Source organism: Schistocerca nitens, chromosome 10 (assembly GCF_023898315.1).
Source record: "Schistocerca nitens isolate TAMUIC-IGC-003100 chromosome 10, iqSchNite1.1, whole genome shotgun sequence".
In the NCBI taxonomy this organism is placed as follows: Eukaryota; Metazoa; Arthropoda; class Insecta; order Orthoptera; family Acrididae; genus Schistocerca; species Schistocerca nitens.
This window is the reverse complement of record NC_064623.1, coordinates 48,119,596-48,131,599: the sequence shown is the minus strand read 5'-3', so window position 1 is coordinate 48,131,599 and position 12,004 is coordinate 48,119,596. Positions and strand designations below refer to the sequence as shown.

The window sequence follows — 12,004 nt, the reverse complement described above, 5'->3', positions numbered from 1 at the left end:
CAGCCGGGAATCGAACCACGACCCTTAGGATTGACATTCTGTCACGCTGACCACTCAGCTACTGGGGGCGAACGTTTGCAAAAAGTGATGCATACTTTGCATCCTTGTGTTTTGTTCGTGTTTAGGAGTGGTTTTTCAATTCTCCTTCTTGCTTATGCAGTTTTGCTTTCTACGTGCATATCTGAGGGTACACCAAGCCTGCTGTTTTACCCATATAATATGGCACCACTTTTCCCTTTGTCTCCTTCTTACGAGGGTGGTTTGATAAGTCTGGTAAATTTCTTAAAATAATGAAACTTCTTTATTGCGCCTTCATCGTTGGTAAGCTTGATTATTCCAAGAATCATAAAAAAAATTCAAAGAAGTACAGTTCATTGTTGACAGCCACCTGAATTGCTCAGTGTGTCGACTGCGACTGGAAATGAAGACAAAGTTTCGTGCTGTTATCAAACATTTTAATTTGAAGGGTTGGACTCTGTAAAAATAAAAACAGAATTGGATGAAGTTCATGCAGTCTCTGCACCATCATTGAAGACCCTTTATTTCTGGAATAATTAATTTAAACGTGGTGGGACAATCACTGAAGACGAAGCGCGTTCTGGGTGTCCAATTGAGGTCATCACAAAGGAAACCATTGACAAAATCCGTCATGAGTAATGCAAGGCCACCGAATAACAATTTGCGAGGTTGCTGAGACTGTATGCATCTCAAGTGAGGGAGTGCATAATATCCTGCACGGAGAATTGTCTATGAATGAGCTGTGTGCGACGTGGATGCCGCGACTGCTCACTGTCGACCAAAAGCACATTCGGCACAACGTTTCAACACAATCCCTGCTACGTCTGATCGCAATCCGCAAGACGTTTTGCGCCGGCTTGTGACAGCTGATGAAGCCTGGATCCATCATTACACACCAGAGACAAAACGGCAGTCAGAACAATGGACAAAGGCTGGTAAAAATGCACCGAAGAAGGTGAAGACCAGTTTGTCAGCTGGTAAGATGATGGCCGTTGTTTTTTGGGATTCCCAAGCAATAATCTTCATAGATTACTTGGAGAAAGACAGAAGCATAACTGGACTCTGTTATGCTTCATTTTCGAATCGTTTTAAACTTGCGTTGGCTGAAGATAAGTGAAGGCTGGCACGCAAAAATATGCTCTTTCTCCAGGAAAGTGCACCATCCCACACACAACCGATTACAATGGAGAAACTACCGGAATTGAGCTTTGAACTGGTTCCTCATTACCCTATTAACGAGATTTAGCCGCAAGTCACTGCTTCCTGTTCCCTAATTTGAAGCTTTGGCTTGCTGGGAAAAAAATTATCAAATGAGTAAGTGATGGTTGCAGTCAACGAGTATTTTGCAGAGTTTGACAGAACCTATTTCCCCGATGGGACGAAAAAACTGGAGGATTTCTGGACCAACTGAATATCTCTCAAAGGAGTCTAAGGCGAAAAGTAAGGTGAATTGTTTATGTTACATTTTAGTTTTGTTATTTCGACGTTATTGTAGTTTTTTACTGTTCGTCGTGTGTGAATTTTGGTAAATTGCTTTTTTTATGTCTTTAGTAGGTATGGACATGACTGACTATGTCAACAGTTTTCGGTTGTCGGCGATGATGGGGGACAGTGCGTTGTCTCCAATAAAATTTCTTCAACTAAACGGATTTTTGGATGAAGTCGTGAAGTGTTCAGTACGTCGTGAAGAAATGAGGCTTACTAAAGTTCCGGCGTCTCGGACAAGGGACGGCTGTATGTGGAGATGTCATAAGGATTACAGGTCAATTTTGTTCAAATGTCTCTGAGCAGTATGGGACAACATCTAAGGTCATCAGTCCCCTAGAACTTAGAACTACTTAAACCTAACTAACCTAAGGACATCATACAACACCCAGTCATCACGAGGCAGAGAAAATCTCTGACCCCGCCAGGAGTCGAATCCGGGAACCCGGGGTCAATTTTGTTGTTTTGTTGTATTTTTTGAGGTAGTGATGGTTGTGGACGTGTTTGTAGTTTTGGGTTTTAAGATTTGGTATCTGTAGTTTCTGTTGACCTATATAGGTCAAGGGAAGTGTTGGATTCCAGTGTGTGGTTGTGGGTGTTCCGGTATCGGGAGTTGCTGTTGAGTTTTATAGGTCAGTTCAAATTTGTGGGATCTGGAGCTGCTGTTGAGCTGTATAGGTCAAGGGAAGTGTTATTCGTGGGATCGGGAGCTGATGTTGCGCTATATAGGTCAAGGGATGTTTTCGATACCAATTTGTGAGTTCGGGAGCTGCTGTTGGGCTATATGTGTCAAGGGAAGTGTCCGATTCCAGAGGATATGGAGTTTAGTGGAATTTGTGGAGTTTTGTGTTGTCGGTTTTTTTTCGTCGTTTTGTGTTGTTTGGTATTGTATGGTAGTGTGTGTCTAAATTTTTTTATATTTACTTTGTCCCCACCCAAAAACCTCCAGTTTCCCACGCATGTCTCGTTAGTTTCATTAGGTTTTTTGTGAACGTGTGTGTGTTGGTGTTTCAATGTATTTTCGTGTTTGTGGTCATGTTTACGTCATAGGCGCCATATTGGAGTCGTAGTGTATGGTCGTTTCCGCCATATTTGTGACGTCATGGGTCAAAGTAGACGGGTGGAATCGGACGCTTCTGTATTTCCCTCGCAAGTAATCCAATTACACTCATGTATTAGAGCAGCACTTTTTATCTGTGAGCGTTCATTTTCCTCGCTATCTCGGATTAGGTGAATGCCAGACAAGGCTGATAGTTAACGCAAGTGCTTTTGTTTCAGGACCAGGAACAGGATCAGGAGCAACAGGAACAGGACGACGCCGTGACAGACGAAGAGGACGAGACGGAGGAGGGCGCCGGTGATGACTACGATGATGATGACGAGGAAGATGAGGGTGCTGTGGACAAGGAGCAGGATGCGAGCAGCGCGTGAGTACTGGGGATTCCCCCGTCAGGTCTTGAGAGTTCTGGGGACTCCCCTCCCATGTCGCATGTGTGACCAATGGTCCAGTGGCTTCCAAGGAGGCGTGGTCACCAGGGGTTCTCCTACCACGTTGCGCCAGTTTTTCGCAATCCCTTATAGGGACTTAGGATGATTTGGACAGAATTTGTACTTGGTGCAATGAAAGCCGTGAGTGAGATAAGGGGGAAGAGGTGAGAGAGAGAGAGAGAGAGAGAGAGAGAGAGAGAGAGAGAGAGAGAGAGAGAGGAGAAGGATAAAAAGCTGTCAGCAACTCGAAGGCTGACTGGTATACCGCAGTGTTTTGCTGGGCGTGATCCTGTTGGAGGTGGTATGCCATTGCCTTCCTCCAACCATTGAGCTGAGTTATACCCAGGAAGTTATAGGGGGACCTATGGCTTAACGTGCCCTCGGAACTACGGTGCATCTCGACATTTTTCACTCCAACCAACACTGCGAGACTTGAAACAAGTTAAGAAGCCGCAGATAAAAGCCCTTGGATTGGGCGGTGTTAGAGGTCTGTGAATCGACAGTAATTTTTCCTATATCATTCGAAAATGGAAAAAAAAAAGCCACGGCTTGTGGAGCAGGAATGTAAAGTAGAAGCATTTCCAGAGAAGCTGGCAATCCGCTACCTTAAAGTGTATAATAAATTCCTTCATTTATTTGACCAATGCAGTACGTAGGTTAATGTATACTTTAACGATTACGCCATTAAGGGAACCACACCCTGGTTCAGGTCGGAAAAAATCGATTTTCGCTTTTCATCATATTTCGATAGATTACGGTTTTTATTAAGTACTCTGTAAAGGATTTTGCTGAAAAAAATTTTTTTTCGAGCATTTAAAGAGCGCTCTCCTACCACGTGTATTCATGTGCCATGCCCACTTTTCTGTCACCCACTTTCCTGCATATATTTTACATAGTTATATCCCCTACATTGCACTTTAGGGATTTTTTTTACTCCCGAGTGTGTTGGCTATTCTTGGACTGCAACGGTCGGAATTCTTTTGTTTCTGCTGTTTGTAAACAACACGCTTTCAAACACGCGGTTAATTTTGTTCAAGTGTGATTGCGATTAATTGTTATACTTACTTCTGCAGTGCTTGTTTACGTGTGTTTTGTTGTGTTTATTGAAGATGACGAAACGTAAAGGCATTTTCAAGAAACGACAATTTAGAGGAAACAAGTTTAGAAAGCTTTCTGTACAAGAGGTTATGTCGCCTGGCAACGATTTTTCTAATTGCAATTCTTCAACAAGTGCATCATCAAATAAGCTCTCAACATTTCAAGAGAGTTACACCGAATTTACTGTAAGTGACAAGGGGTGCAGTAACATTATTGTAAATTTGAGAATATTATCAGATGTAATTTCTATATTTGTGCAATGTAGACAGTGTGGTGAGTTACAGAGTGTGACAATTTGTGAGCGTGCCAGTGGGAGAAAAGGCCTAGCAATTGCTTTGGATTTAATTTGCACTAAATGCTCAGCTGTGGTTTCATTTATGAGTTCTTCAAAACCAGATGCAAGTGGCCCCGATGAAATCAATACTAGATCAGCGTATGCCTTACGATCCATTGGCAAGGGCATGGCTGCAGGGAGAACATTTTGTTCAGTGATGAACTTACATCAACCACCAAATAAATTTGAAAAACTGACTGCAATATTAGATAAAGCTGTATGTGAGGTCAGTGAGGAAAGCATGAAACTGGCTGCTAGGGAGGCAGTGGAAGAAAATGATGGATGTTCGGATACTGCAGTTGCAGTTGATGGAAGTTGGCAGAAAAGAGGACATACTTCTCTGAATGGAGTAGTGACTGCCACGAGTGTAGACACCGGAAAAGTGTTAGATGTGGAGATAATGTCGAAGTACTGCAAATGTTGTAAAGTCAATGAACATAAAAACACAACTGTGTGGCTAATTGTAGTGGATCAAGTGGTGGTGTGGAAGTTCATGGAGTACAACAAATATTTCATCGCTCCGTAGAAACAAGAGGCGTACGGTACACCAAATACTTGGGCGATGGTGACAGTAAGACATACAACAACGTGGTGAACTCTTAAGCCATATTGAGAAGCCATTATTAGCAAAATACAGTGCTATTACAAATGATTGAAGCGATTTCATAAATTCACTGTAGCTCCATTCATTGACATATGGTCACGACACACTACAGATACGTAGAAAAACTCATAGAGTTTTGTTCGGCTGAAGCCGCACTTCAGGTTTCTGCCGCCAGAGCATTCGAGAGCGCAGTGAGACAAAATGGCGACAGGAGCCGAGAAAGCGTATGTCGTGCTTGAAATGCACTCACATCAGTCAGTCATAACAGTGCAACGACACTTCAGGACGAAGTTCAACAAAGATCCACCAACTGCTAACTCCATTCGGCGATGGTATGCGCAGTTTAAAGCTTCTGGATGCCTCTGTGAGGGGAAATCAACGGGTCGGCCTGCAGTGAGCGAAGAAACGGTTGAACGCGTGCGGGCAAGTTTCACGCGTAGCCCGCGGAAGTCGACGAATAAAGCAAGCAGGGAGCTAAACGTACCACAGCCGACGGTTTGGAAAATCTTACGGAAAAGGCTAAAGCAGAAGCCTTACCGCTTACAATTGCTACAAGCCCTGACACCCGATGACAAAGTCAAACGCTTTGAATTTTCGGCGCGGTTGCAACAGCTCACGGAAGAGGATGCGTTCAGTGCGAAACTTGTTTTCAGTGATGAAGCAACATTTTTTCTTAATGGTGAAGTGAACAGACACAATGTGCGAATCTGGGCGGTAGAGAATCCTCACGCATTCGTGCAGCAAATTCGCAATTCACCAAAAGTTAACGTGTTTTGTGCAGTCTCACGGTTTAAAGTTTACGGCCCCTTTTTCTTCTGCGAAAAAAACGTTACAGGACACGTGTATCTGGACATGCTGGAAAATTGGCTCATGCCACAACTGGAGACCGACAGCGCGGACTTCATCTTTCAACAGGATGGTGCTCCACCGCACTTTCATCATGATGTTCGGCATTTCTTAAACAGGAGATTGGAAAACCGATGGATCGGTCGTGGTGGAGATCATGATCAGCAATTCATGTCATGGCCTCCACGCTCTCCCGACTTAACCCCATGCGATTTCTTTCTGTGGGGTTATGTGAAAGATTCAGTGTTTAAACCTCCTCTACCAAGAAACGTGCCAGAACTGCGAGCTCGCATCAACGATGCTTTCGAACTCATTGATGGGGACATGCTGCGCCGAGTGTGGAAGGAACTTGATTATCGGCTTGATGTCTGCCGTATCACTAAAGGGGCACATATCGAACATTTGTGAATGCCTAAAAAAACTTTTTGAGTTTTTGTATGTGTGTGCAAAGCATTGTGGAAATATCTCAAATAATAAAGTTATTGTAGAGCTGTGAAATCGCTTCAATCATTTGTAATAACCCTGTAGAATGTGTAGGCCTTCACCAACGGAAATTTTTTCTTTGGCTTCTTTCCACGTAAGGATTCGACTTTGAATGTAGGAACGCTGGTCGGCGCGTGTAATCCGACTTGACTCGGTTTGATCTTCCATTTTAAAATTGAATTACTCACGACACAGCTACGCGAACCAGCAAACACATATACGACCGACACGTCTAAAGTCTCACACACAACTTAAATGATTTTCAATTTGATCACATCACAGAAACGGTCGCGCATGGGCACTGTGCAGGACTTTTGAAATGACCCTCGTAATTTAAATTTACGGCAAATTTCATGAGATTTCAACCTCCGAGCATCCGAAAATAGAATAACTTCAGTGACCTTGCTGTCGACGTGTCTGAGTCAGTCCATTTTAAACAAACACTAGATGAACACTAATGACTTGTTTCGACTGGCGCTCACTCTCCATTGAAAAATGGAAAAGATGTTGTAGATGACTCATTCGACCTCGGACAGAAGCCTGCGCAGCCGGAATGCCCAATAGTTCGTCACTTGCTGCGTTACCGGTACCTGTGCAGTTTACGTCCTTTCCGTTAGCAACCGCTTCCCGTGAACCGCAGTCACGAGTTGTTTGACGTACAAACAACGTGAATGCTGTTTCCTGCAGCTGTTGTCGCTCCTGGATGTGACCTCACCGCTGGATTTCCTCAGCCTTTCCACACGTCGCGCTGCGCGAGTATCCCGTGGCAGCACTATGATAGGACACAAAGCGGCTAGAGACGTGCCAACTGCAACATTTTTATACAACGTGTTTCACGATTAGTACGGATCACTGGCAGGGGCGAGAAAGTACACGATAATACTTCGTAGAAACAAAAATGTTACGGTAAACATGGAGCAGAAAATGAGGCCTTTGCGAGCTAACTGCAAATGTGTGGCTACGTGTCATCCACTGACTTCTGTACGAAATATTGTCCCAGTTGGTACAAACCAATGATCCTACCCCATCCCCGATTCTTTAAAGAATAAAAAAAGCTTCAGACGTCTAATTACGTCACAATTCAGTAAACAATAAAGAACACCCTTGCTGAATTTGGTCTAGATAAGAAAACAATCTGATAAGCGCCACTAAATAACACACTGTCAAAGATCAAGTTCAGAGGCGAAGTATCGACACTCATTGCAAATAATATTGACGAAGCTAACGTTCAAGTGTCCAGCCTACAATCAATTGCTGCTAAGACTGGTCTAAACATAGCATTTAACAAAACTGAATTCGTCACAAACATCAAACACGCTCCTCCTCATACTGAAATACAACGAGAGAAAATCAAGCAGTCGAAGACACTTAAATATTTCGGAGAAATAATTACACCTGTTGGTTCAGAAAGTAGGTGTTCTAAACTAGAAGTGCTTTTCATCTGTGCAAAGACTTATACAAAATCAAAAGCCTGTCTTTAAACCTAAAACGTTGTCATTATAACAGCGTAATTAGACCGTCAGCTTTGTATGCATCAGAATGTTTAAACATGACGAAGAAAGGACCACATCGAAAACTTGAAATAAGACTGGAAAATTTTGAGGAAAATCCTTGGCCCTATCAATGAAAACGGTGAATTCCGCCGAAGACACAACTGTGAATTATACGAACATGCAGAAGACATTGTTACCAGCATGAGGAAGCGGAGATTGATGTTTTTTGGTCATCTGGAAAGAATGAACCCGCAAAGACTTACTCATCGCATACATTCGTCAATTTCAAAAACAAAATCGTATTCAAAATGGGCAAGCCAAGTTAAAAAGGATTTACAGGAAGCTGAAATTTCATTTGATGACATTCAGGATCGAGAAGTTTTCAGAGAAAAAGTCAGAATTACTAAAAACCTTATTTCGCTTACTATGGCAGTTCCACGTCCTGCAAATGGTCAAAACAGAGAAAAGAATCACAGTCAGCCAAAATGAAAATCTACTGGCAAAAGAGGAAAACACAATCAGGGGAGAGATAAAAATCTTCGTGGTCCATAGCAGGCCAAAACGATAGCAAAGAAACATTTTTTTGACGATAAGCATGAAAACCTAAATGGTTGAAGACGCAGAACCCTAACTATATAGATTTAATTACGTTACGATTATTCACCAATAGTGTGTGAGAAAGTCAAAAGAAGACTGAATGAGTGTAGGTTCGGTAATTTTTTGCTCCGTTTTAAGGAAACCTACTTATTACACATCTCAATGTTTATAACGTCGCAGCTCCTGAAATGCGTTTGATGCAATGATATAATTTTGCAGGTATATTCAGTAGTATACGAGGTCTGTTGAAAAAATTCCGGAACATTCGTAATTTCGCGTCAGTGGTGTGTTAGAACGAAGTGCGATTGGCATCCCTGCACACGCCTCTAATGTGTAACTGCCGGAAATTTCATTGTTGTATGTCTGTTAGATGTTGCTCAGTGCTGTATTGATTAGAACGTTGTGTCGCACAGTTTATGAATTTCGGGATGTCAAGAGTTAGAGAAGCAACGCATCTGCATTACATTTTGCGTGAAACTCATGAAAACCTTTACAGAGACATGCCAAATGATGCAGAAAACCTATGGTAATGAGTGCTTAAGACGTACTCGGTGTTACGAATTGTTCACACGGTTCAAAATGTACCGGACGGAAGTTAAGATGGCTCTCGTTCAGAACGTCATTCGACGTCTACCAACCGACTTTGAAGGATTAGTTCATCATGAATTCGTGTCACAGGGAGAAACTGTTAATCGATTATACCATCGTAACGTGTTGCGACGCCTGCGAGAAAATTTGAGAAGGAAAGGGCTTGAAATGTGGCGAGACAATTCATATCTCTCGCATCACGATAACACACTCGCACATTCATTCCTGTTGGTGCGTGACTATTGCACAGAAAACGAAATCACTGTGCTGCCTCATTTTGCGTTCTCTCCAGACGTGGCCGCTGCGGACCTTTTTTCATTTCCAAAGTGGAAAACCCCGTGGAAAAGACGATTTGAAACAATAGCCGAGATAAAAGAAAATTCACAGACGATGCTTCGTGCGATCCAGCAAGAGGTGGGCCAAGACTGTTCCAGGAAGTGGAAACTGTGTTGGTAGTGGTGTTTCAATTGTGCAGAAGAGTATTTCGAAGGAGACGCAGCACAATAAGTTGAAGGTAAACGTAGAAAAATTTTGTGGGCCGAGTTTCGGAATTTTCTTAACAGACCTCGTATTTGTATACTGTGTGCAGACTGTCCTGCGAATAGAAGTATCAGTAATGAAGTAATAAATTAAAAAGTCATGCCTGGCGCTGATGTGAACTGTGAAAATGTAATCTATCCAATTATAAATATTTATGTATGTTTGACATCTCATCCTAAACCACTGGACCGATTTCAACCAAACTTTGTACACGTGTCATTTATGCTCTGGAGAGAATCACTTTGGGATAAAAACCACCTACTTATCAAAGAGGTGGCGGTGGCTATGAAAAAGTAGTCCAGGCCACGAGGAAACTTTTAATTTGTTTGTCCGGTATTTGAGAACGAAAGTGCTTAGAGACGTGCAACAAACTTCACACATAATTTCGAATGTTTGCAAAACATTTTCTTCCTCACGACCCCCACAAAATGATGAAAGGAAAGAAGTTTGCCACCCACATCATTCTCGCTGTTCAACCAGTAAAACTGCCACACGAAGCATGACGTTTTTAACTGTTTCCATGAAATTGTGCGTACTGTATTCATATATTCCGCTGAATGAAGCAGAAAAATAACATTGTACGACACTTAGCCCAGCAGCTAAGACATAACACTGAATGCGTGAAAAACTACCGCATCATGCGAGACGTTTAAATTTATTACTAACTGTCCGCAACACTTTTGTCAAACAGTATCCACATTTGCCACCGAATGCACCTACACTGCTGGCCACCGTAAATGCAACACCCTGAAGGAAGCATCCGAATCAAGTGAAATTTACACCATGGGTTTGCAGCGATGAGATATGCAACTGATTAGAATTTCAGCGCAGACGCACATCACGCGCGCCTGTGGCGCCACCTCATAGCGCCATTTAAGGCTTGGCGATTTCGACGAGTGTACGTTCGGCACGTGTGTTTACCTTGTGGTTGTTTCACAAGACGATCAGTTATGCCTTGTAGACAACAGCGAACATCGTTTGATCAAGTATCCGAGTTCGACAGAGGAAGGATAGTGGCTTACCGAGATTGTGGATTATCATACAGAGAAATCGCTAGTCGTGTTGGACGAAACCAAACAACTGTAATGCGGATATGTGACCGTTGGATGCAGGAGGGTACGACGGACCGTCGTAGTCGATCGCATTCACCTCGGTGCACCACTGCACGTGCTGATAGGCAAATTGTGCGCATGGCAGTGACGGATCGCTCTGTGACATCCCGAACCATAGCACAGCACATTGCGTCTGTACACCGAGCGAGGTGGCGCAGTGGTTAGACACTGGACTCGCATTCGGGAGGACGACGGTTCAATCCCGCGTCCGGCCATCCTGATTTCGGTTTTCCGTGATTTCCCTAAATCGCTCCAGGCAAATGCCGGGATGGTTCCTTTCAAAGGGCACGGCCGACTTCCTTACCCATCCTTCCCTAATCTGATGAGACCGATGACCTCGCTGTCTGGTCTCCTTCCCCCAACAAACCAACCAACCAACCATTGCGTCTGTAACGCATCATCCAGTGTCTGCGCGTACCATTCGACGCCGTTTACAGCAGAGTGGTCTGTCCGCAAGACGTCCATTGCTTCGTCTACCATTGACGCAGAACCACAGACGTCTCCGTCACCAGTGGTGTGATGACAGACGGATGTGGACGGCTGAATGGAATGACGTTGTCTTTACTGACGAGGCACGCTTCTGTCTGCAGCACCACGATGGTCGGATTCGAGTGTGGAGACACCGTCGAGAGAGGATGCTGGACAGCTGCATTATGCACAGCCACAATGGTCTTGCACCGGGTATTATGGTATGGGACGGTATTGGATATTACTCTCGCACGCCTCTAGTACGCATTGCGGGTACTTTAAATAGCCGGCGCTACGTATCCGAGGTGCTGGAGCCAGTTGTCCTTCCTTACCTTCAGGGCTCGGTCACAGCCATATTTCAACAGGATAATGCGCGACCACACGTGGCACGCATTGTCCAAAGGTTCTTCGTCAATAACCAGATTGAAGTGCTTCCCTGGCCGGCACGCTCTCCGGATCTTTCGCCGATAGAAAACATGTAGTCCATGATTGCTCAACGAGTGACCCAGATTACATCCCCAGCTGCCACACCAGATGATCTTTGGCAACGTGTGGAAGCTGCTTGGGCTGCTGTACCCCAGGAACACATCCAACGTCTCTTTGACTCAATGCCGAGACGTGTGGCAGCGGTGATCTCCAACAATGGCGGCTACTCTGGCTACTGATTCTGGCAGGAACCACATGTCACAGACGTCTGTAAACGTAATTATTTGATACTTGGTCAACATGTTATCTACAAAATAAATTTTGTTGTGCTACCTCTTGTCTTTCTTGGTGTTGCATTTACAGTGGCCAGCAGTGTCCAAAAATGAAACATTGTACGCCTTATGTATGTATGTATGTATGTATG

The 12,004-nt window shown here is 43.8% G+C and overlaps 1 protein-coding gene across 1 annotated transcript in view; it reads left to right on the top strand.

Moving 5' to 3' along the window:
• LOC126209848 (amyloid-beta-like protein) overlaps positions 1-12,004 on the top strand; it is a 132,158-nt gene that overhangs the window by 69,025 nt on the left and 51,129 nt on the right. Inside the window, exon 4 of the mRNA XM_049938976.1 lies at positions 2,782-2,930. Within this exon, the coding sequence (XP_049794933.1) occupies positions 2,782-2,930 (149 nt within the window). The remainder of the gene's footprint in view (positions 1-2,781; positions 2,931-12,004) is intronic.